Here is a 25,915-nt window from a genome sequence, read left to right as displayed (position 1 = left end):
TGCTGCTCTAGGTGACCTATCAGTCTTGTCTATTCTAGTGGTCTTTATGTGCTTCTGCGCTTAACTCGTGAAAGGACCAGACCAACTGTTGCTGAGTGTGTGCACATACATGTACATACGTAAGGGAAGTAAGATTTTGGTCCTCTAGTGGTTGCCTCAGGTTTAAAAGATGATACACATGAAAGTATACAGTGGGAAAGAGGATGTTAAATGAAAGTTAATAAGTGGGATGTAGCCTGTTGTGACCTGCATGATAGAGTTCCTGCTGATGGAGGACTACCAAGGGTAGTACAAAAAGCCTGTGAACATAAATATTTGATGAGAGTTGAAAGGCAGTTGTACAGTGAAGAATGCTGGGAACATTTGTAGTGGCAGGAAGATCATAGAATCATAGAATAGTTAGGATTGGAAAGGACCTCAAGATCATCTAGTTCCAACCCCCCTGCCATGGGCAGGGACATCTCACACTAAACCATGTCACCCAAGGCCTCATCCAACCTGGTCTTGAACACTGCCAGGGATGGAGCATTCACTACCTCCCTGGGCAACCCATTCCAGCACCTCACCACCCTAACAGTAAAGAATTTCTTCCTTAGATCCAGTCTAAACCCCTGCTGTTTAAGTTTCAACCTGTTACCCCTTGTCCTATCACTACAGTCCCTAATGAATAGTCCCTCTCCAGCATCCCTGTAGGCCCCCTTCAGATACTGGAAGGCTGCTATGAGGTCTCCATGCAGCCTTCTCTTCTCCAGGCTGAACAGCCCCAACTTTCTCAGCCTGTCTTCATACAGGAGGTGCTCCAGTCCCCTGATCATCCTCATGGCCCTCCTCTGGACTTGTTCTAATAGTACCATGTCCTTTCTATGTTGAGGACACCAGAACTGCATCTTTATGTGATAATTTATTTGATGTAAGGATAATGAGATGTGTGTAAGGCTTTTGCTTTGTTACTTGTTGACTGGGTTTCTTACTTTGTGTAATAGATGGCAACAGGAGAAAGCAAAGTTATTTTGTATTTCAGATTAGGTTTTTTTTTATTGTTCTGTCAGCTTCTTTTCATCTGTCCTCCTGCTTGTTTATTTTCTTCCCAGAAGTTTGTACAAGTTTAAATTTTTTATTTAAATTACAGTTTCCAGTGTTTTCAGTTAACATTGTGTTACTATGAGTTGAATGATGACTACAGTCTTTTTAACATCCTACTCTAATATTTTCTTCTTGAAGGCTTTGATTGGAACCTGGTGTTCAAATGGGACTACATGACACCAGAGCAAAGAAGAGCACGGCAAGGAAATCCAGTAGCTCCCATAAAGTATGTCTATAACGCCACTTCTTTCTCTAATAGCTTGTAGTTTTCAGCTAAAAAAAGTTAGAAATCATGTTCTCTGAGTCAGAAAGAGGATCTTTACTATAGCTTCTCTAATACTGAGATTTCATTCATATTTATGTAATATTGTATGACTCTCAAAATTATATTTTAAAAAATACTTTAAAGCACACTGATAGACAATTTCCTCTTCATAAAAAGTAGAACCAAGACATAGTTGGTATGTCTTGAGGGTTAAAAAGAGAACATTAGTTTTAATGTTTTATTTTGCTGGCACAAATTGCCACACTTTACATAAGGAACTTGTGAGCCAAATGGAGATTCGGGAACTACTTCAGAAGGTGGTCAAAACACCTTATATGCAATAGAAATGTGTGCAGACAACATTTGATGTGTTACATGCACCATTAGCATTTGAAAGCATTGCATTTTTTTTTCCCAAGCACGTATTAGCCTTGAGATGCAAATAATAGTTACCTCCCAGTTCATGGTTCTGTATTTCATTTATTGTTTCTTGTCTTTTTAGGACACCCATGATAGCTGGTGGCTTGTTTGTGATGGACAAATCCTATTTTGAAGAACTAGGGAAGTATGACATGATGATGGATGTTTGGGGTGGAGAAAACTTGGGTATGTATATTATTTACTTAGGGATCAGTCTTGAAAGTAGGTTTTGTCATTGCCTTTATTGTCAGAGAGTTCTGGTCTTCCTGATTTTGTGCAAAGAGGGTTAAAACCTGAGTTAGATCTTCACATGCAGTATTGGCAAAATTAAAAAAGTTTATTTCAATGGAGAAAAATAAAACAAGGTAGGAATTATGTGCTAAATATGAAAGAATAAAAGTATGTTCATTAAGCAGTAATCTTTTCACTTTTATTTTATTTTTGTAATGGACTTTGGCTGATAAAGAATTACTGGATGTAGATGGACAGTTGTTTTCAAAACAGCAGTCTTGTTTTAAGGTTGCATCCTCATCTAAAGTTACTGATTATAGAATCATAGAATAGTTAGGGTTGGAAAGGACCTTAAGATCACCTAGTTCCAATACCCCTGCCATGGGCAGGGACATCTCACACTAAACCATATCACCCAAGGCTTCATCCAACCTGGTCTTGAACACTGCCTGGGATGGAGCATTCACTACCTCCCTGGGCAACCCATTCCAGTGCCTCACCACCCTAACAGTAAAGAATTTCTTCCTTACATCTAACCTAAACTCCCCCTATTTAAACCTGTTACCCCTTGTCCTGTCACTACAGTCCCTAATGAAGAGTTCCTCCCCAGCATCCCTATAGACCCCCTTCAGACACTGGAAGGCTGCTTTGAGGTCTCCACGCAGCCTTCTCTTCTCCAGGCTGAACAGCCCCAACTTTCTCAGCCTGTCTTCATATGGGAGGTGCTCCAGTCCCCTGATCATCCTCATGGCCTCCTCTGGACTTGTTCCAACAGTTCCATGTCCTTTTTATGTTGAGAACACCAGAACTGCGCACAATACTCCAAGTGAGGTCTCATGAGAGCAGAGTAGAGGGGCAGGATCCTGTTTAAATGCTGGCCATGTAAGGCATATTTTAAGATGTTGCTGAAATAAAATTATGAAAGTAGAACTTAGGAGTTCATGAGTTTAATGTTCTTGCATACATCTTAAGAAATCAATTAACACTTAGCTGACTGAAGAATTATTTATTTCTTAATAATATCATACTGCCTGGCATCTGAACTGAATAATTTTGTACATCTGCTTTGGCCCTGTGAGATAATTCTGGTTGAGAGGACATTTTTGCCCTAGTTCCTCATTTTCAGATGTTTCAGTGAGTTGTGTTTAGGAAAGAGGGAGGACTGGCTGCAAGAACTTGTATTTTAGCCATTTCTTCTTTGACCTTGTGATTAGATCTGTCTTTAGTAGCAGTTGTTTGGGGATTTTTTATTTTCTGCATTACAATATTAAACAAAGTTTTTCTCTAGTTAAGAATGGTATTACTTGTGTTAAGATAAAAAAAGATTTGATAGGAGCAGAAGTCTACAACTTCTCAAGACTTCCAGTCTATCATTAATTCAGTTTTCTAGGGTAGAAATGCAACTCAGACGTTTGAAGTAGTGTGTTTTAGGATCAGCTCTAATTATAGAAACTTTTCTACTGCACATGCTAGCTGCAAAATACTAAAATACCTTCAACTTGTAAAAGCTCATGAGTATTTTGAGTTGCTGAAATATGCTTATGCATTGAGCATATGCGTGGCCTACCAGGAAACGTCTGCTGTAGAAAGCACACTATCTATGGAGGCATGGTAACCAAATACTTAACACTCCTTTAGGGAACTTCAAGCCTGGAGCTAGCATCCTTGCAGTCCAGTCTCCAACTTTCATATGCAGTGTACCCAAGAAACCTCTGATGTGTTTTTGAGTGGTTACTTTCTGTCTGTCTTTTTCTCACTGTTTTGGCTGTATGGTGTTAAACTGTGTTAATATCATAATTTTTCATTTTTTAATGTCCTGGAAAGTCATTGGATAAACTTACTACAGCAATACTTGCACTCACTTTTTTGCCACTAGAGCACTTAAATATTTGATTAGCTACAAGCGTGTACTTGAGATTTTTTTCTGGAAATCTAGCAGCTGCTTTTATGCTTTGATAATTGAGGCCTTGATAGCAGGAAAGGGCACAAGCAACAGCCCCCCACTCAAGGTGAGAAGACTACATGCAAAAAGCTGTTACTGCTGCTCCTGCTGCATTCTGTTCCCCCTCCTTCATGGGAAGGAGGAGATGGAGACTTTGGGGTGCCTTCTCTCTGCTCCTTGAAAAGGCAAAGTCAGTCAGTACAGCAGACAGCTAATGATTTCTTCATAGCTGCCAGACTGATGACAAGTAAAAATCACATGGCGCATGATTTAATTGGCAATAAATGACACATGCACCAGATACCAGAAATCTGCGATGTGCAGTTTAAAATTCAACATACACACTCATCAGGCCTCTTTACTCTCAAGCATATCTCTGTATCAGCAACTTCATGTTACATGCAGATAACCTGATAGAGGGACTTGCAAAATAATTCTGCATGTTATGTTTATGCTTCATAAAACGTGGCATTTTTCTTTCAAGCATGTACAGAGCAGCTGGTCTCTGAGATTTTGTTCACGTTAGTATAATGCTAACTTTACAAATTTCAAGATGGACCTGCAGTGTTTTGTCTAAATTAGTGAGGAGAGCTTTCTCCACCAAGACCCAGTTTTCAGTTCATTGCTCGATGTGACTGATAACGTGTTTGCTGTACAAAACATGGATCAAAGTTTGTTCAGTCTTGTCTTGAATTTGTAAACTCTAATTTTCAGACTCTTTACAATGCTTTTTGACAAGCATAGGAGAATTAGAGTACACTGGAGAACTGGTTGGACTATTGGAAGGTTTGGGTATAATTTGAAAACTTAGGCTTTTACTTAATTTTGCTTAAATCGGAAAGCGAGTAAGACATTCCCTGTCTTGTGTATCAATAGCACACTACTATAAAATGAGCAGTCTGTTACTGAGAGGTCTCGCACTATCTCATGCAACTGAAGAATGTTTGACATGCTTTTTTATGTCTTTTTAATGAAAAACTGGGTCCACTGAAATAGTTACAATAGTAAAATTTCTCCCACTGTTTGAGTAGGGCAAAAAACATGTCCTAAAGGAGTTTCTGGGTTTTCTTGAAGTTGTAGTTGCTGTACATTACTACTTCTTTAAAAGGCTTTAGAATCCATGTTGGTGCAAGTGAAAATTAGTTTGCTTCTCTCTACTTGGTATTCCTTTGCTGTCTTTCCCATAGAACTATTTTTCGTCATTTTCAATTTTGGTATTTTTCAGAACTTAAGGTGTGAAAAATATACATGTAGGTTGATATTTCTGGGAGTTCATGGGCGGAGAATTACTCAAATTAACATACACAGTAGAAGCAGCTATGCCTAATAAAAAGTTGACAAAAGATATTTCTAAATTACTTCTAAAACAAAAATACTTTTTCAATGCCTAAATATATTCAACAGGTGACAGTGACTCTGGAAGGCTGTGTTGCCATTCAGCGAGACCTGGACAGGCTGGAGAGTTGGATGGGGAGAAACTTGATGAAATTCTACAAGGGCAAGTGTATAGTCTTGCATCTGGGGAAGAACAACCCCATGTACCAGTACAGGTTGGGGGTTGACCTGCTGGAAAGTAGTGAAGGGGAAAGGGACCTGGGGGTCCTGATGGATAGGAGGATGACCATGAGCCAGTTATGTGCCCTTGTGGCCAAGAAGGCCAAATGGCATCCTAGGGTGCATTAGAAAGGATGTGGTTAGTAGGGCAAGAGAGGTTCTCCTCCCCCCTCTGCTCTGCCTTGGTGAGGCCACATCTGGAGTTTTGTGTCCAGTTTTGGGCCCCTCAGTTCAAGAAGGACAGGGAATTGCTTGAAAGAGTCCAGCACAGAGCCACAGAGATGATGAAGGGAGTGGAACACCTCCCTTATGAGGAGAGGCTGAGGGAGCTGGGTCTCTTTAGCTTGGAGATGAGGAGACTGAGGGGTGACCTCATCAGTGTTTACAAATATGTAAAGGGTGGGTGTCAGGATGATGGAGCTAGGCTTTTTTCAGTGATATCCAGTGACAGGACAGGGGGCAATGGGTGTAAACTGGAGCATAGGACGTTCCATGTGAACATCAGGAAGAACTTCTTTACTGTAAGAGTGACAGAGCACTGGAACAGGTTGCCCAGGGGGGTTGTGGAGTCTCTTGCGTTGGAGATATTCAAGGCCCACCTGGACAAGTTCCTGTGTGATGTATTCTAGGTTACCCTGCTCTTGCAGGGGGTTTGGACTAGATGATCTTTTGAGGTCCCTTCCAACCCTTGGGATTCTGGGATTCTGTGATTAAACCTTCAAATGAATAATTTAAAAAAGAGTGAGCTTTAGGCATACTGCATTTACATTTATTTCTTTACAAGGTTCTCACTTTACCTCATTTCAGAGGTGTGTATATAATAATATATATAATTATATGTAGTAATACTTAGATTATTCCAGTACTAGATTTCAAGCACTTGGTCCATACTTGCTTTTCTAATGCAAACCCCTTTGTCTTTGAGATCTCCCTGTCTTCTTTCACTAGGCTGTCCTCACTGAGTGCAGCATCCTGTCATATTGGTCTAATAGCTGTATGAACTGTCTAACAAAAGTCCATAAATAATACTTCAAAGTGGAACAAGAAAACTGTTACTCCTCTGCTTTCACAATTTGAGCAGTATGGGACAAAATGAGCTAGATACAGGGAAGCCTGCAGTCATCTATATATGTGTAAAAAAAAAAAAAACCTGAAGTCAGTACTGTGAGAAATGTACAGAGAGAATGTCATGTTCAGTTGCTTTAAAAATTACTTTTGCCTCTTGTCCCATGTTCCTCCAAGACCATAAGTTACTGGCAAAGACAGTATTGCCATGAATATTTTTGGAGGATGAACTGTTGACAGATTGGACTATGTTGACTGCCTGGCATTCATGAATACACCTAATTGACCTTGATGCAATAGAATTTCACTGAAGTAAAACAAATCAGAAATGATCCTTGTAAAACCAAAGACCACTGGGAAGAAGGGCAGTTAACTTGCACCATCAACAGCGGAAATCACTGCACCTCTCTCTTCATTTTTGGGGGGTTTTGTTATTGTTGTTTGGTCTTTGTTGTGTTTTTTTAAAATTGATTATTCTTTTTCTCTGGACAGACAGTCCAGCAGCCGTGCTCTCTGACCCTGGGGGTGGTTTTGGTGTTTGGGTTGTTTTTTTTTCCTGAGTTTATTTTTTTGAAGTAATGTGATTTTTATGACTTGTGTCTGTGGGAAGAAGGCTTCTGAAGGAAAAAATGACACTTACTATGACTTAGTATAAGTCATCAAAGGTAGACACTGACTTTAGAGCTGCATTATTTATATACTTATCCATGTTTAAGCTGTGGAAACATAATGAATTATTATAAAGAGCCTTGAAACAAAGCACAGCACTCAATAAGAGAAGGGTGTATAAATATTTCTAGACCTTCTTGTCCTCACTAGCTGGGGAAGCTCACTGGATTGGCTTAAAAGTGTACTGTCCATAGCCTTCAGTTTACAGAAGCTGCATCTTTCTTTGCTTTGCCTCCAAAGCAAGTTTGATTTGATGTAACTCCTATAGATGGTGTTTGGCAATGTATGTTTAACTTCTGTAATACGTTTGCAGCTCTAATCTATTGATTGTTTTGTAATGCTTTGATTTTGTCTATTGTGTTAGTCCTTTAGCTGAAAATTTTTATTATAAGCTAGATCGTTAACTTATCTACTGTTGTGTACGCTTTAGACAAAGTATAGTAATAGTACATATAGACAGAACTTACTCTGGCCAATTGCAGCATAGTTTTTGAATTTGGGGACTGCTGCTAACCTCTGATTTTGCTTTCCAGTTAACAGGATTGTTTCTCCTGACCTTGGAGAACAATGAATGCTCAGCTATGCCTTTCTTTATCCTAGAATTTCTCAGAAAACTATGTAACTGATTTTCTCAGCAATAATCACTAAAAGCCTTATCTGTAAATGGTATACTTCAAAATTACAGTATTTGGTGATGTTGGTCTTTCATTCATGCTTTTATTTCAGAAATCTCATTCAGAGTTTGGCAGTGTGGTGGAAGCCTAGAAATCATCCCTTGCAGCAGAGTGGGTCACGTATTCCGCAAACAGCATCCTTACACATTTCCTGGTGGGAGCGGCACCGTGTTTGCAAGGTAACTGTTAAGGTCTTCAGCTAAATAGTAATGTTTCCGATTTCTTCAGGTGATCAGCAGGTGGCAGTAATTTCATTTTAAAGATCTTTTCTTGATAAACATTTGCAATATTATCTAGCATGGAAAAATACTAATTTTAAAAAGTTACTTTGAGGCAGCTACACAGAGAAAAGAACAAGAGAGTTAAAAAAGGGAAACTTCTAATAGTCAGAGCCTGAGAATCTGGAAAAGAAAGAAATGCTTAGCTTGGCGTTCTAGCAGTTTTGAGAAGATTGTGTTTTACTTGGTTCTGAAAATAGTGTTCTTTAAAAACGTTTTATAAATTTCAGTTTTATAAAAACAGTTGCATCATTCACTAGGATCCAGAATACACTAAGTCATGAAGAGGCTTTGCTTGCTTTTTGTTAATACATGATCAGTATGTCATATGCAAATGACTGTGTAAACTGATTATGGCATTTGTGCCAGTCTGTTGGCAACTTCATTCTATATCATATTTGCCTTTCCTGTGCTATTTCTATAGACCTAAGAAACTGCAGTATTAAGAGCTTAGATTGATTGCTTGTTAATTTTGCCATTGATAGACTATACAATAGAAACTGAAATACTGAGCTATTTCCTCAGTTTTGACTCTACAGAACAAGAACAGCAATTTAGTTCATGTTCATAGTGTTTTCTAAGTAGTGTGCGTAAAGGTACTGTGTCAGTGTATGCTGGTTATTCTGACCAAGGCTCTATCAGTTACAGAGAAGAATCACTGTAGGTTTTGGTTTAGAGAATGGGACTTGATGCATAGGGGACTGAAGAACTACAAGTGCCACCTAAAGATTCTGTGTGTTAGGAGCTGGAGATAAAATTGTTCACTTATCCTTGAAGGGATATGGAGCCCAGACTCTATGTAACATGAAGCAACACAAAACATAGATGTATTTAAATTCATAAGAATTTAAAAGCTGCTGATATATTTAGACTCATGTTTCACCTTAGATTGAGGAATCTCTTTATAGTGTAATTCTTCTCTTCCTGCCAAGATTACTCTAATGAATGTAATAGCTTGCTAAAATAAAGTCATTGCCCTGTTTCTTCCAGTAGTTATAGGGGGAATTTTCGGTTCCCTTATTCTTTGAGATCCGTATTTTATGCTACAGTGAAAAATGAATAACAGTACTCATGGGGAAAATGAAAGCTAGCAATGAAATACCCTCTCTTAATACATCTCTATTCCAGTTTTTATAGTGTGTATCAGGAGGGTAGAAAGATCTGCTGAGTAAACTGTATTACACAGGCTTAGGATGCAACTCACTTAGTTTCATGGTAGGTTTTAAAATTATGATGTCATAGCAATATGTTATAAAAATAAATAAATAAAATTTCCCGTATTCCCATTCCTCTGCAGTTTTTCCATCTGGGCTGTTGTCAAGATGCTGTTTTTCTTGTGATATAACTAGGTACTTCAACATAGCTCAGCTGAAAAGTAGGGTAAAAGTGTGTCTGTGTGTATGTAAGGGTACAACAGACATCAGGAATGCATCTTACTAGCAAGGATGAAGGATGCTGCATTTGTACTGGGATTAAAGCCTTTGGCTATTGTTGCAAAATTGAATCTTCATTGTGATTTGATCACTCAAATGTACTGACAGTTGCTACGATAGGGGTTTTTTTAAGTCACATTGTGTTTTAGCCATTTCTTTTCAAAGTCATTTTGAACACAATTCTTTTGTGTACTTGAATGGTGAGGCTTGCTGCAGCCTGCCAACTAGTGTCTTGGGTACTTAAATCCCTTTCCAGATCTACCTGCGTCCTCAACTGTCCAGCTGTTCCAAATTCTGAAATGCCCTTAAAATGATTTATTTCATTGGAACTATTTTTTAATTCACCTAGAAAGTTGATATCACTTAAAAGCAGGGTTGGTGAATTGCAGTATATTTGAAGACTTTCTCCTCAGCCAGCTTTCTTGGGTGTCAAACCAAGGTAACAGAATGCCTTAAAATCAGTTTCAGCAATGAGAGAATGAGAAACCTAAGGTAATGGGGTATCCCTGTAGTGCAGGTATTATCAGATATGTGTAGGACCATGTTGCCAAGAAACTTGGTGCATAGAATCTGTGCTGATCTTGCAGCTGGGACTTTTTAGCTTGTACCATCATCTGTCCCTTGACTGTGTGCAGTTTCTTCTGAAGTGGGTAGGCATCCTGTTTTTAGCTGCCTTAGCCAAAACAAATTGGTGACTGGATGAGAGACTGAGAGCCATGTTTCACTGGCCACACCACGCAGATGGGATGTGGGCAGATGCAGCTTGTGTCTGACAGGATTTGTTAGACTAGTATGTACTGCCTTAATATACCACTTCAAGAGAGCAAATAAATCTTGCAGTCACCAGTCTGCTCCATGCAAAGCTACCTCTGATCACGCAGTGTGAGGTTTCATTAACTGAAGCTCAGCATTAAGCGCTGAGTGTACCCTACACTGTGTTCCTCAGTACCCTGCCTTCTTTGGGTCTTACTACTTCAGGTAGTTCTCAGCATCTACACAGTTACTGTTCTCCTGTTATACTAAACTGGAAATGTTCACCCCTGAGTATGGGGAAGCATGATGAGACAGACATTCTGGCCTTGAAAGTGCCTTTGGAGTCATTAAACCCTGGCAGTGGGAGAGGAACTATTCAGTTTGCCAAAGTCTAACCCATGGACAAGCAGCAGGGGCAGGTATTACATGGTTAGCTGACAGTCACGCAGGCCTGAGAGACTGCAAGTGAAAGCAAAATGAAATAGCTCTCTAATCTGGATTGAATGGGATTTTGCTTAAAAAAAAATTAATTTTTCAAAGAAAAATCAGTCCTCAGACAAAAGATGGTTGAGGTCTGTCTTGTGACTCTTTTCTTCAGTGACCTGCAAAAACAACTCACTTTGTCCTGACTACTTTGACTTTTGAATTGGAAAATTATATTAAAGAAGTTATTGGCTGACTGAGTTTACTGCAGTTGCTTTAGATGAACTTACTGCCAAATGTAAAATAAGCTTCAGAGCACTGCAGTTGCAAGTGAAATAAGGCTTAATTTTCGAAGCATAAAAATATGAACAATAGAAGTAAATGAGTTTTACATGGAAGCCATGGAAAGGAAAAGGGCATTACCATCTTGCAGTTCTAAAAGAGATTTAAACACATCAGTCACACAAATCTAGGAATTTTTAGAGATATGTTTGATTGGAAATAAAGCCCTTGGGTTAGTGGTTTTGACCTTTACTGCAATAATTGATCTCTCTTGAATTTTAAAGCATTAAACATATTTTCTAATTACTGGATCTCCCCTGTTACCTCAGCTGCAGCAGCCTTCCTTGGTTCATAGCCTTAAATGTCATGATAGCTTATGTCTTTTGGAACTTTGAGTACTCTGCTGTTAAGAATAGAAAAAGACCGAACATGTCTTGCCTATGTTAGCATATCTGCTAACATATATAATGTTAGCATAAAAAGCATTATTAAATATTGCCAGTTGTTGAGATTTTAGCTTCCAATTAGGTTGCTTGTCCAGGCGAACACTCACTGAATTTGGCTCCTGTCAAGTTACTCTTACAGAAGAAAGAAACCCAAGCCCCCACAAACTAAATAACAACCTAACAACTTCCATGAAGTTTGCAGAAAGAATTCCAAGATGTTTATTAAATTCTGGATGGAAACCTGAAGCAGTGCTGAGTGTGGAAAAGGCATAAATTTTATTCTAAATGTATTGGTTTCAGTTATGTTACTGTCTAATAGTTTTCCGTTACTTGGGTTTTCAATAGGGAATTTCTGTGTGGCTTGAGGCCGCTGGCTATGTAGTACTAGGAGAGATTAAAGTCAACCCAAGGATAAACAATGCAGTTTGATTGCAGCTAGAGAAAATATAACCTCTGTGTTTCATATGGTTGTCCCTAGAAATACACGCAGGGCAGCAGAAGTCTGGATGGATGAGTACAAAAATTTCTATTATGCAGCAGTGCCTTCAGCCAGGAATGTACCTTATGGCAAGTAAGTCACAAGCGCTTCTTAGCCTTATTAATTTATTCTTTGTGAGATAGCACATTCTGAGGTGAATGCAATGGTAGCTCTTGTGTTATCTCTTGAAGATAAAGTTCTCCAGCTCTACTGTTTTTGAATTTTCTGTGTATTCCTTAATGTATATGGAGACAGCAGCCTGACTTTAAAAACTGCTCCTTTTTTCAACCCCCTCTAGTATTCAAAGCCGAATGGAACTTAGGAAGAGACTTAGCTGCAAACCCTTCAAGTGGTATCTTGAAAATGTTTATCCTGAGTTACGGTGAGTTTTGGTTGAATTGAAGGTAATATGGAGTGCTCTCTTTTTTTATTTCTTCCCCTCCCCAGGTATCATCAGTTCCTCTTTCTCCATCCTTGAATGTGAAGCATGTTTTTTAATTTGTGAAAGCAATGCCTTATGTGGACTTACTTGCTTTTGGGTTTTATTAGTTTTATTTCTAAAGAGCCATTTCCTCCTAGTAAGCTGCTTTTTCTACATACTGCAACCACAGCTGCAGTAGTAGGTATTTTAGAGAACAGTGTCCAAAGGACTCAATGTATCTGAGCCTGAAATTAGACTCCTAGAAGAGCTGCTTGCTCAAAAGTACACTGTTCTGTATCCTGTTGTTGTCCCTTTAAATCTTTAGTCTTTGCTTAAGCACATGCCTGGTTGAGTGAAGACATTGAATCTCAGTACAGTATAAGTAATGGGAGTCAGCAGATGAGGCTCGCCTTGTATGTTTAGCAGACAAGTATAGCTGCTGAAGAATAAAAAGCTCAGTCCTCTGCTCTTTCTGTCTTGTTCTCTGTCACTGGATAATCACTAACTTGGGGGAGGAGTAGGAGGGCTGTTGGGGAAGGAAGAGGGAAATGAGGGGTAACACTGCTAACAGTTTCTGTAATACGAATGCATCCTAACTGGTGAAAAATCCTGGAAAAGAAACACTTTTTGAAAGGATAAAAAGGGTTTGTTCAATAACCATTTAGTAAGTCAGATGTGAGACTATAAACTAGTTTGTCTGCTGTCAACCTGATATTGGTACTGTAACAGTAAAACCCTGTGTGGCTTATAAGAATGCTTGTTGGGTTTTTTTTTCCTGGAGGCATTTCATGTTAGTACAGTCAGGTAACTAGTGCCATACAGGTTTGGAATGCAAGAGCACCAGCCATTGCAGCCCTAGTGAAACATGGACAGAGCCACATAGACTGAAGAGTCTTGTAAACCAGGATGATGCTGAAGAAGTTATTCTTTATTGTCTCTTAAAAGTGCCAGAGGATATTTATTTTTGTTTTATTTGTCAGAAAAAACATATCTTGCAAGCTCTCCTGGAAAATGTGCTATCATAAGCATTACTTAAGTATAATGTCATCTTACTCTGTGTCATCTCTCATGTGCTTGTTCTGCTGAGTTGAATTATTATACTCATTTTATAGTCTGAAGTTTTAAAATGAGCTAATACGCCCTTGCTTTACTGACTCTACCTCACAGCTATACTTTGTTGAACAGGTTTGCCTATGTATTTCCATACTATATGAGTTTTATGTGCAGTCATTAGAAGATAGATATCAGCAAAATATTGATGGGTTTTGATTTTGTTTTCTACTAAATTTCTAACCCCTTTTCCAATGCTTCTGTAAAAACCATCTGGGGAAAAATGTAGAATGTCATATTTCTGCCACAAGCCAGCTTGGCTGAAAAAAACCCAAGAGAGCTTGCTACCTTAACTGATAGCATTCAGTTTCACCTGTCTTAAATGATCATCTTTAAATAATCTTTAATTTGCCTTTTGTGTTGAGTTTGTGTGTTCATAGAATCATGGTTTGAGTTGGAAAGGACCTTAAGATCACCTAGTTCCAAACCCCACCTCTCCCATGGGCAGGAACACCTTCCATTCCTCATTCTCTGGTACAGGTCTTTTTGTATTCCGTCCTAAGCTTGCAAATTTACTTATGTTTGATCAGTTCATGACCAGGTAATTGCCTTCCCTCCAAAGAAGATTGAGATTTTCAGATAGTAGTCATCATGTATCTTGAGCCTTTACTCCAAGTAAAGACAAGGAGTTTAAAAAAATTAAAAATAGATCAAAGAAATGGAATTAAGCAGATATTTCTGGTTTTATTTTAGGGTACCTGATCATCAAGATATAGCTTTTGGGGCTTTGCAACAGGGTACCAATTGCCTTGACACGTTGGGCCACTTTGCAGATGGTGTTGTTGGAGTTTATGAATGTCATAATGCTGGGGGAAACCAGGTTTGTATGCCATTATTTTTGTTTTTATTTTTTTATAAAAAAAATAAAGTGAAACTTGTTAAGCAAGTTCTGTGTATTGATGATGGGAAGATAAGTCTGGATCAGTTATTGTAAGAGAATATCTCTAATATAAGAGATTAATATCTCCATATCAGTTATTATAAGAGATTGGCTAAATAAGTCCTCTCTCAGGTATAATTGTACATATTCAGGATTAGAATCTGAGTCCAGCCATTCGTTCAGCATGCATCGAGATTATTGCCTTCTTTTGTCTCTATTAATATTTGCTTTTACACTGGAGGCCAATTACTTTCCCAGGAGTTTTGTACTTGTAGGGAAAGCTTTTTTTCAATAAATTGGCATGTTTCATGGGTGGAGGGGTGGAATTTTTGCTTAAGGAAAGATTTGGGTTGTATTAAGCATATGGCCTAGGGTCACAAAGTTAGAAGAATGCTTTACAGTGATAACCTGCTACTCATTTCTAATTTTCAGTAGCAGGCTATAAAAAAATCTGTCTTAAATCCCCATTTGGCTCTTCTAGAAAACAGTTGCTAAATGTCATATCCAGTTCACTCACAGTAAAGGGAGCATTTCAGCAAATCCCTTCTAATCCTACTCTTAAACTAATCGCAAATGTGTCAAAACTGTAAATGAGAGCATTAATTATTTTAAAGAATCTTATTTATACAGTTGTGACTTTGTTATTGTTCTTGAAATATATATATGTGTGCTCACTATTTTCTGTGCTGCTTTGTCACTAAATTCTTTTCAGAATCAATCTGACTTTAAATCAAATGCAAAATTAATACTTCAAGTACATCTATTAAAATAGAAGGTTCACCACTTACACATTCACTGTTGAATGAGTATCAGAATTCTGTTCACTCTAATTTAAATTAGAAGGGAAAATCCTAAAATCAAACAAAGGCTAAAATAAAGAACTTATTTCCTGGAAGGTAAATTATGTTGGTTTGAATACATTGCCATCATACAACCATAGAATAGTTGTGGTTGGAAAGGACCTGGAGATTATATACCTGAGGTATGCTTTTTTTTTCCCTTATAATTAAAGAGAATATATCTGGGGAGGCTTTTTGTACTAACTTTATGAAAGTACGTGCATCTTCTCAGAACGCCACAGTGGTTTTTAGAAGGGGTGCATATCGCAGAATTGCCTTGGTGCAGAGTTCTTGAGAGTTTCTGATGATGTTTTGTGTTCTCTATAGATATACAAAGTTAGCTTCCTCTTTCAAACTCACTTCCCTTGAATCTGACCGTATCTTCTGTGTGGTTTCTTCTGTGAAGCTGACCTTGTCAAAGGAATATGCATTTGCTTTGAACAGGTTCCTGTTCAGAGACATTCAGGCAGATTAAGAGCAGAACAGCTTAAAACCAGGTTTTGTGTCCAAGCAGAATTCATATGGGAGTGGAAGGAATGTTCTTGCAGCCTTCTGATGGAAGGGTAAAAATGTATAAAGCAGTATCTTCAAGTCTTTCACTGTCTCTGACTACAAGGTTTTAACCGCCTCCGTGGTAGTATTTTCAACTGTCACTATTCAGTGTAAGTCTTATAAAGGGGCCTTCTGTTTCAAAGGCATTTGTGATTCCTGGTAAGCTTTGAAGATAACTTGCTTAATTATTTAAGTTGTTAAAAGTGGCTATTAGTGATTCTTGTTGACATCTTACAAACTGGGCAGAACTGAGAAGCCAAGTAATTTTGCTGTCATCTGGGATTACCATATTGAGAGTGAAAAGTTTTCAGTCTAAAGGTTTGGGAGACAAAGGGGGAAAACTGTTCCTGCCTTTGCTTTGTTTTGCATAGCTGTGATTATTCTAGTACATGCATACTGTGGTACCTGTGCAGTGGTGATTACTTGTAATGCTGTGGGTTAGAAGTTTTGATTGTTTCCTGAGCATCTGCTCTCAAAAGAATTTAATAGTTACTGAATTTGCTAATTTTAAATGGGATTATGTAAGCCAAAAATTTGGTTATGGTATCAAAAAATAACTTAAAAAATGGGATGGGATTAGTCAGTTTATTTCTGAAACACTGATTGCTTGCAAAATAACATATAAATGTAGCCAGGCTTGACACTGTATGTCTAGGTTTTTGTATTCTGCTACTCTGAATCCTCTTAAGCTTTTTTGAGAAAAACTGCCATTTTAAGTAGTGATGAGCATGATTTGGATAATTAGCTTGGCTTTAGTTGATAAATCAGCTTCTTCCCTCCAAAGGATAATGACATAAATGAAGACCAGTCTAGATCTTGGAGATCAAACTTCGAGGAGAAAGGCATGGAGAGTGTCTGAACACCAGCACAAGAGCAGGCCCTGTGCAGAAGGATGCTGTGATCAAGCAAGCTGGGCAGCAGTACATACAGAACAGCTTTCGATGCTCTCAATTTAAGAGCTGCAATATTTAAATATATGTAGAGGAAATTCTATTGTACATCAAGCCTTTATAACAGTCTCCCTCTACCCTTGAGTTTGGCAGTCCTGTGTACTGCTTTCTGGTGGTCTCCATCATATTAGGAACTGCTTCCTCACTGTGCTATCCATTATGCATAGTTTAGTGCATGGGAAGGGTGGTAAGCAATGCTGAGACAGTTTTTAGGGTGTGTGTATATATATATATATATATGCATACATATAATATTATCTATTTTTAACATATATGTAAATCTGTCGTACATGGAAGATATGGTAGGGTGTAATACATGCACAGGGAGAGAGAAATAATGTAGCTGGAAAAATACCTGGACAAATTTTTTAAACCTCAGGACCAGTGTGACTGCCCGCTATATTAGTGCAAAGCCAGCAGAGGGAGCAAAGAGCCAGCCTTGAGCTTGACACTGAAGCAATGACTGTTACTGTGTCTGAAAAGGAACTATTTTCCTCTCCTGCTCTATGGGAAGTAATGAACTGTTCTAATATTCATACTTAGCTATTTACAGGATTTTATCTGTGTTACGTATGCAGAGACAGCGTGTGTGCCTTGTGCATGTGTTAGTGTACATAATTTTGTACACTTTTTTTCTTCCTTTTTCTAGGAATGGGCCTTAACAAAGGACAAGTCAGTGAAACATATGGATTTGTGCCTTACTGTCGTGGACAGAGCACCTGGTTCACTAATAAAACTTCAGGGCTGCAGGGAAAATGACAGCAGACAGGTTAGTATGTTGTGAATGCACTCTGCAAACAGTGGGGAAGACAAGGGCTTCCTTGAATGAGATGCAAGAACAAGCACTGGTAATCATATTTTTGTTTGGTTCTGTTCTTCATTCTGTCTTGCTATTGTTTGTGTAAAGTTAGGATGTGTGGGCAGAGCAGCAGGAATAAGCTTGTGTACTGAGCTTTTCTTTTCATAGGCCAGTGAAATCTTTTATGAACATAAAGAAGTTTTATTCAAACAGTGGCCTTTGTAAAGGTTTCACCCAACAGCACTGATGTGTAACAGTCTTCAGCTGCCACATCTGATTTCTGAAATAGAATATGTATTCCACAATGTATTCTTGCAAGGTCTTATTCAGTGAAGTTTGAAGATTATGTAATCTTTGTCTTAAAAGAGTGTGGTTTGTCTTTCTTCTTTTCACATATGACCTATTTACAACAGCACCTGATTTCTTCAGTTCATTTTCATTAATGCAGCATTCCAACTTCATCTATTTCCCATGCCTGAGGAAAATCACATTTGCAGTCATACCATCTTTTTGATCTAGTCATATAACAATTCATTTCTTTTTGCTAAGTCATCAGTTCTGATCATCTGCCAGATTTCTTCTGTGTCTCCAGTTCTGCAGACAGATAACAAAAATGCTATTCCTTGCTGGAGGAAGAATATTCTTGCCACCTTCCAGAAAAGGAAACTAAGGAAACAAGATATTTTTTATAAGGTTTAAGGGGACAATGTTAGAAATATAAAAGGAAAAGCTTTTTTTTAATTTTTTTTTATTTATTTTTAACATTCTATATTTGGGATTTACTCTGTACTTGACATCACCTTGAGCAAAGAGCTTCTAAAAGCACAGATTGACTGGTTGCCTTCTGTATAATTGAAAGGTGTCTGAGAGACTTATGTAAAGTTGTCTTCAGTGATTGTGTTTCCTGCTTCTCTATGTTTAGAATTGCAGTGTTAGGTGGATGGGTTTTGTGACTTTTTTTTCCTTCAGATCAAAGGTTTCACACAGGTAATGCAATTGTGTATATTTTGTATCTACTGCAGTATGTTACCTGAATAAGCAGTTGTTTTGTCAAGGCTTGCCATAACTTGTATGCTCTTATTCAAGGATCATTGAAATTATGTATTATTATTGAAGTTTTCATGGCTTTCCAAAGCACAAGCCGGGGAAGCTTATGAAGACTTCAAAGGACAGGATGTCAAACTCATCCTTTTCCTGCTTTTCTAGCTCAGTAGCTGTTGGCTGTTTTTTTTCTCTTTCAGAAATGGGAACAAATTGAAAGCAACTCTAAACTGAGGCACGTCGGCAGCAACCTCTGTCTAGACAGCCGAAATGCCAAAAATGGTGGTCTCACCGTTGAGATCTGCAGTCCTTCTTTGTCACAACAGTGGAAATTCACACTCAATCTGCAGCAGTAGAAAGACTTGCAAGCAAACTGCTGTTTCAATTCAGAGACATTGGGCAAAGTTTTGATTGAATTACTGATGTATTTCTTAAAACTTTCCATGGAACTTATATACCTCAGTATTCCACCTTTATCTGAAAATAGGAGAGTGCTGAAGCAGACAGCAGGGATCCAGGGGACTTGGAGCACTGCAAAAGTGTCACTGAACATGACTGCAGCACAATTCCTTCTTGGTGTGAAGACTTCAACGGTTCCTTTCTGTCTTCAGTTACACACTTGCACAGAAGATAATTAACTCTAGGAACAATTGATGTATGATAAAAAAGGATCTGAAGAAACACCTGTGGGGAACAGGGTGTGGGAGGGGGTGGGAACAATTGCTAGGAGAAGGTCATTTGAAAACTCCATTTGCATAGAAATCAGTTTGTTGTTTCCAGAAACAGAAGTGTCATTTTGAAGGCTTTTTTTTTTTCTCCTGTGTGTACTTGGTAATTTGAATATGAACTTTTCTATGATGGACTCTAAATATAAATATATAATAGTATATATATTGTCAGCTCCCAACGGTTTATATCAGTTTTCATCATCCTATAATTATCAACAAAGTGATTGATGTATGTATAAACAGGAATTGGATTGGAATGCTAGGAGAGTGAAAGTTTATGAAGGTGCGGATTTTGTGCTGCTGAGTATGATGTCCGTGCTAACACTGGATGCTTTTGCTTTGCAAACTGGATCTACTTCTTAACACTTCGCCCTCACTGGAGATCATGAAACTCAGGAGGAGAAAGAAAATAGCAGAATAAGCCAATGCATCTGCACAGATGATTGCTCTGATTGCTTATTCCAACTTGGAAATTCATTACATGTGCTCTTGATAACCTTAAACTTGTACTTGATATTTGTGTTGATCATTTCTATAATACTTTGACTTTAAAATACTTCTTTTGTTACAAAACAATATAAACAGTGTAGATCATTAGTGCAGCCATGTGGGTTCAGCACAGTTTTGTTCTGGCCCTAATGAGAAAAATTAGTCTCAGATGCCCCTTCTGAGTTGTAGAAATAAGATGCAATAGTAACGTCACTGTCGACAGCACAAAACCTGAATTTTAACTTGCAAGGATGAGCAGCTATGTAATATCTCTGAACTGCACTTGCTTAATTTATAGACCTACTCCTGGGAAATTTTCTTCCATTTTGTTTCTTTAAATGGAGCTTTTGAATGGATTCAGGTTTGGCTCTGGGAATCAGCCTGGATACCAGCAGATCCTATGTGTTTTAACCATAGAACCCGTGCATTTTGCAGCTTCAGTCCAGTTGATGTCGTTTTTATATTAAAATAATACTGTCAAAGTTAACCGCAACTTTGACCTGTCCTTTCTTATGTTTGCATAGACTGTATACTTTTCTATTGAAAGTAAATGCTTCAATTAGCTTTTAAAATGAAAAGCAAAGGTAAATAAGTATTAACAAGTGATACAGCAGTGACAAAGATTAGGGTAGACATGCAGTGCCAGGAACTGGTTTGGATGAGATGATGGATCTCTGAAAAACGTAAGGGTTGGCCATAGGGAAATCTGCTATACTGCAGTGTGCCGGTACAGTTCCCCTCTGTCTTTGTTCCTGGAAGTAGAGCAGTTCCTGATTTTTATTTTATTTTATATTTTATTTTACTTTTTTTATTTTTATTTCCTGTTTCCTTTGGCTGCATCTCTACGTTAGGTGTAGAGATGGAACTCTGCTGGGCAAAATGGCTTTAACTGTGCCAGCCAATGTGCCCATTTGTGTGTTTGAAGTTATGATTGCAAGTACTTGCATACCTTTTTGATGGGGCACTAAACCCAGTTTCTCCCATCCATCATCTGACTTTATGAATAACTAATACCTTGTTTTTTTTCCCCACTTCTTCACAATCCACTGACTCCAAAACTCGCCTGTTTTAGAGGCCATGCAGTGGTAAACTATTTTTCAGCTTTTAGTCTCTACCTATCTGTAGCCTCTTAACATAGCTGAGAACTTGAAGAGCATGCTTCATAAACATAGCAGTGGATTTCTTCATATTATGGAAAAAGAAATACTGAAATATGGGCTCAGCAGCAAGTCAGTTGTTTGGGGTTCTAAAAAAACAAAATTTAAAGGAAGAAAAAACCCCAAACACTCAGCTTCTACCATGGAAGTATTTCCATTTGCAACTTTGATCACAGTAAGAGTAGTACTAACTGAAATCAGCAGTCGTATCTCTGAATATTGACCTGCCTCTTACCTCTGAATCAGAAGTGCTAGTAAAAAATTCATGTTCCACCTCTTAAGTCTTTCATGTCAACCGTTACCATATAAAGTAGGAATATTGTCACTAATTCCCCATGGATGATGTGCATGGGGGTTTTAATATAGGACCTGTATGTTGCTTTTGTTTGGGAGAGCGGACAAGAAGCTGTATCCTTTTGTTGTGTTTACATGACAGTGTGCCAAAGTTACTGTGATTTTAGAGGGGTTTCATGTTGAAGAAATTCACCCATTTGAAAGAAAAATGAAAAGCCCTTGAAGCAAATTGCGATGGAGTCTCCTGAGAACTTTTCTTACCGTCTTCAGAGCAAGAATGGTGATACTGTTTGTTTTGCAGATTTTCAAAACATAGTTTGGAAATGGTTTTTTCAGTTGGTTTGAAAAGTCTGCTGTACAGAGCTTGTACTTTGTTCATTTTATAGATGGAAACCATCCTTGAAAAATTGTTTAACTTAAATAAAGAAGAATGCTTTATAGATAAGTGTGTGGTGGTTAATATAAGTGACTAAAACCCAGAAGTGTGCCTGGAGCTTGTAGATTGAAGTAGTTTTCAAATGCTTCAGTTCACTTTGCTGTTTCATAAAGTTCCTGTTTTAAAAGTATGTATTTCTGGGTGTATATTTGCATTTATGAAAAGCAAGTTTCTGTTTTCATAGAGTGGTTTGGGTTGGAAGGGACCTTAAAGCTCATCCAGTTCCAACCCCTCTGCCATGGGCAGGGACACCTTCCACTAGACCAGGTTGGTCCAAGCCCCGTCCAGCCTGGCCTTGAACACTGCCAGGGATGGGGCAGCCACAGCTTCTCTGGGCAACCTGTGCCAGGGCCTCACCACCCTCATGGTGAAGAGTACATCTTATTAGAATATTAGGATAGCTCCTTCTCCTGCCCCATTAGGCCTAATATACTGAAGGTTAGGACTGTCCCTGCCAGACCTCAGGAGACCAAGCCTGGCAGAGCATCCTGCAGCCTGCAGGATTATGGCAGCAGCTATAGTTCTCACAGCTGATGGGAATGCCTATCCGTATCTGCTTGTGTGGTCTTTTCTGCTCTGTATTTGTACAGGATAGTAGCTCAGATGTCTGTGGTGTACTTGAAGCTAGATCTGAAATACTCAAAATCAGAAAAAACCCAAACCCATTCTTTTCAAGAAATGTGTTTTGTGAGGCAAACACTTCACAGGACTAGTTCAGGGCGCTTGCAAATGAACTTGCACTGCCACAGCTGGGGAGGAAGCAAATCCCCTATGGTAGGTGATGAACAGCTGTGAAAGTGTGAAATTCTCCTACTGATGTAAGAGAGCATGGTGCACAATTATAGCATCACCTTGGGTGGTAGGGATGAGCAGCAAGGCAAACAACATTCTTTGGGAGGGTAAATGGAAGCAGAAGAATAAGTAAAAAATCTCATCTGTGATGTTTTGTCCAGCTTCAGAGATGCCTCAGGTCAGTCAGTTCTTGGGATACATCCTTCCTTCCTGGTTTGTGGTATGCAGGAGTAGGAGCTTTGCACCTGGTCTGTGAAACAGCTTTACAGTAAACCCCAAGGTCATTGATCAGCTCCCATAACCTACAGAAGCAGTTATAGGAGAGCTCTAATCCAATGCTGACTGTAGCAGTCTGTCCCTTATGTATCTGCCTAGAGTCTTACACATTTTCTGTACATGCTATTCCCAGTAAACTTCTTAATATAAATATCAGGACTGAATGGACTGTCCAGCAATGAACTGTTCAGCAGATCTTGCATTGCACTTACCAGAACTCCATTGTTTCCTTTGCCTTATATTCAAGTATATGTATATATATGGGGGGGGGGGGGAAGTTTCTCATTCAGTCTAATTCATTTTGTGGAATTCCAGGTTATATTTTTTTAGCCAGTTTTGATTCATGGGTTTACTCTGCTTGCCATTGACTGCCTAAAACCAGGGGTGTTTATGCCTCTTTTATAAGGGAACATTTAATAGTTCCTGTTTGTGGATAAACAAAACTGTATTTTTAATCCTCAATTTTCCAGAGGATGCCTGCGTGCATTTGGAAAGGAAGACAAGTATTGAGAGAGATTAAAAGACTATGATGTACTTGAGGTAAGGACTGTTGTCTTGTTTCAAGTGGTTCCTGCAGAGCATTGTCCAGTTCCTGACTGGGGTACTACTGCCATAACCTTAGTTATTTTAAATTGCTATGGTTTTGCATACAAATACCACGATCCCCTTTGCCTTACTTAAATGTATATTAAATATAGTGACTCTATAAAATTTATATGGTCTGGAGTTGCATGTGTGCATCACCTGTGTCCTAATTCAGACTGAAATACAATGGAAAATTTCATTGCAATAACTTGTTATTGAACTCTCTGGTAAGAGGCTGGTTCCTGCACAGAACGGTTTCAAATTAATAGAAACTATTGAGAAAAAATAGTGTGGGATAATGAGCCATGATTACGGAATGAGCACAAGTGTCAGGGTTGCATCTTTTGTTAGACTGCACATTTTATTTACAGCTTAACATCCAGTAGCTATTTTAAGATCTGCTAGTAATCAAGCTTAAAAACTGGGAATAAAGTCAGTCCACAGATGTTCTCTCTGTATAGCTCTCCAAGAGATTGTCTGAATGGGTGCAAAATACTCTTTTGATTTGATTTCATTCAATTTGATTTCTGGCTGCACAGCAGCATGTGTTTGCTCCATGTGCAGGAAGAGGGACCTGTTTGATTTCAAGTTCCTATTTCTACACAGCAGATATTTTTAATCCAAGGGGGAGTTTTATTATTAATGAAAAGGATCTGAAGTAGCAAATGGCTGCTTTCTGCTAGACCTGTATTAATTAAACCTCACCTTTGGTTAATCTGGGCATTGTGGCAAAAAGAGGGGTAGAAAAAGACTACCCCATCGTGGTGTGGTTGTGAGCATGTCTTCTGCAAAACATATTTAACTTTGTTAACCTCTGTGCCACCTTTGTTCCTGCCCAGCAAGTTGTTTTCATAGTGGACATGAGGTGGGTTCATAGGTGGAAGCTCCCTGCTCAGCTGAGCCAGCCTATTTGTTAATGCTGATCCTGCCTCTCCTCCCCTGGGATAGCATTGGTGCCTGTTCCATTGAGACAATTAAGTGAATAAAGCAGCAGGATGAGATTAACTTTATTGTTGTCTCTCCATCTTAGAGAGTTGAGTTGGCCTTTTGAAGGCTCTAGAGAGCTGAGGGATGCTCTGTTTTGCTTTCCAGTTGAGATACCTTTAATGATGATAATATTTTTTGTTGCTTATACCAAAACAGCCTTACTGATAGTATCTGAGTCTGAAGCCAGCAACACCTGTAGTGGCAACAGAGGAGGAAGAGGTAGCAAAGGAGATAATAAGTTTTTAACTTAACACTTTGGCTTAGACAACCCTGAGAAAGAAAATGCTCTGTTTTATCTGCACTGTGTGCTCTGTGGGGTATGGTGCAAACCATTCACCTGCTGGTTTTGGGATTGTATAAAGATGTTGCTTTTACTTTTCCTATTGAATGAGTTATTCAAGAGAGGGTGACATCTTTAGGTCACAGCTTCTGCTGTAGAAGGAGCTACAAGAGATGACATGCTTACTGGTATCTTGATGTCTAGGTAGTAAAGATGAGGGGAAAAAAGAGAAGGGGAAGAGAAAGAGGTGCAAAGTGCGAGAAGCAGCGGCAGAGCTGCATCTTACAGTGTATTTCAGAGTCAGTAAATTCATAGTTTAAGCTAAAATGAGATGCAGCTGTCCTGTGCCCTACAGCATAAGCTGTACCATCTTCAACAGTGATATCTGTTCCAAGTTCTCTGCTTCTGTTTGGATGTGACCTCCAGCAAGAGCGTTCAGCCTGGATGCAGAAGATCAGACACAATTTTCAGAAGATCTGAAAAGATATTTATGAGGTGTTTAACACGTCTTGGGAAACCGACGAATTTGAGAATTGGGAGATCTCATTCTTCAGCTGGTGTAATCCTCTTCCTGTCAACTCTTGCAATAGAAGTTTTATTTAACGAATACTTACAACATGGGTAGTAATGTGTGAAGGGCTCTGTTAGTGAGCTGGTGCTTTCTGTTCTGTCAGGGCCTGCCCTTCAGGGCAGGGGAGGTTACCACTCTTGGATTTGGGGGGATTGCATGTACAAAAGAGGCTGGCTGAGTGTAAGGTATCCACAGAGAACATGCTTGTCTGTGTGGTTCTCTGTATGGTGTGGCTATTTCTGTGTTCACCTAAACATACCAGCACACTGCCTCTCCATCTGTGGGAAGTGGCCTTCCTTTTCCCAGGAGATGAGCTTCTCTTTGCCTGGATCCTCTCGTGGGAGGGCTCAGGCCATAGGCCCTGCCAGCAGCTCTGTTTTATTTGACTGAGAGCCCTGGAGCACAGGTGTCCCGCTGCCATCTCCAGCTTTCCTCGGGACAAGTTTCCTGCAGGTTCCCTTGTTCCAGTTTCCTCCTTTTGGCAGAACAGAACCTGATTTTTTTTTCTCATGGCTGTTAGGGACTACAAAGAACAGCTCTTAAATTAGCCCTGAGGAGGTGAAAAGGTAGAGAAAGTTCACTGTAGGGAGCTTGGTCTGACGCATGTAATAAGCACAGGCTCTACCTGATGCAACTGATGAACCCTGTCATACGCACAGCCCTCTCCTTAGTTTGTTCTTGTTGTTTTAATTAACTTTTGGCAGCCACACCAAGCACAAGTCCTGTGCCTTT

At 39.0% G+C, this 25,915-nt stretch overlaps 1 protein-coding gene across 1 annotated transcript in view; it reads left to right on the top strand.

The window, feature by feature from the left end:
• The window catches only part of GALNT2 (polypeptide N-acetylgalactosaminyltransferase 2), a 104,720-nt gene extending 83,022 nt beyond the window's left edge, over positions 1 to 21,698 (top strand). The window contains exons 9-16 of the mRNA XM_034060945.1: positions 1,222 to 1,309; positions 1,851 to 1,954; positions 7,956 to 8,082; positions 11,997 to 12,089; positions 12,295 to 12,378; positions 14,221 to 14,347; positions 17,398 to 17,517; positions 18,789 to 21,698. Of these exons, the coding sequence (XP_033916836.1) occupies positions 1,222 to 1,309; positions 1,851 to 1,954; positions 7,956 to 8,082; positions 11,997 to 12,089; positions 12,295 to 12,378; positions 14,221 to 14,347; positions 17,398 to 17,517; positions 18,789 to 18,944 (899 nt within the window). The 3' untranslated portion in view covers positions 18,945 to 21,698. The remainder of the gene's footprint in view (positions 1 to 1,221; positions 1,310 to 1,850; positions 1,955 to 7,955; positions 8,083 to 11,996; positions 12,090 to 12,294; positions 12,379 to 14,220; positions 14,348 to 17,397; positions 17,518 to 18,788) is intronic.
• The last annotated feature ends 4,217 nt before the right edge of the window (positions 21,699 to 25,915 follow it).

Source organism: Melopsittacus undulatus, chromosome 3 (genome assembly GCF_012275295.1).
Source record: "Melopsittacus undulatus isolate bMelUnd1 chromosome 3, bMelUnd1.mat.Z, whole genome shotgun sequence".
NCBI lineage: Eukaryota > Metazoa > Chordata > Aves > Psittaciformes > Psittaculidae > Melopsittacus > Melopsittacus undulatus.
Note: the sequence above shows the minus strand (reverse complement) of the source record. Positions and strands in the feature narration are given on the sequence as shown.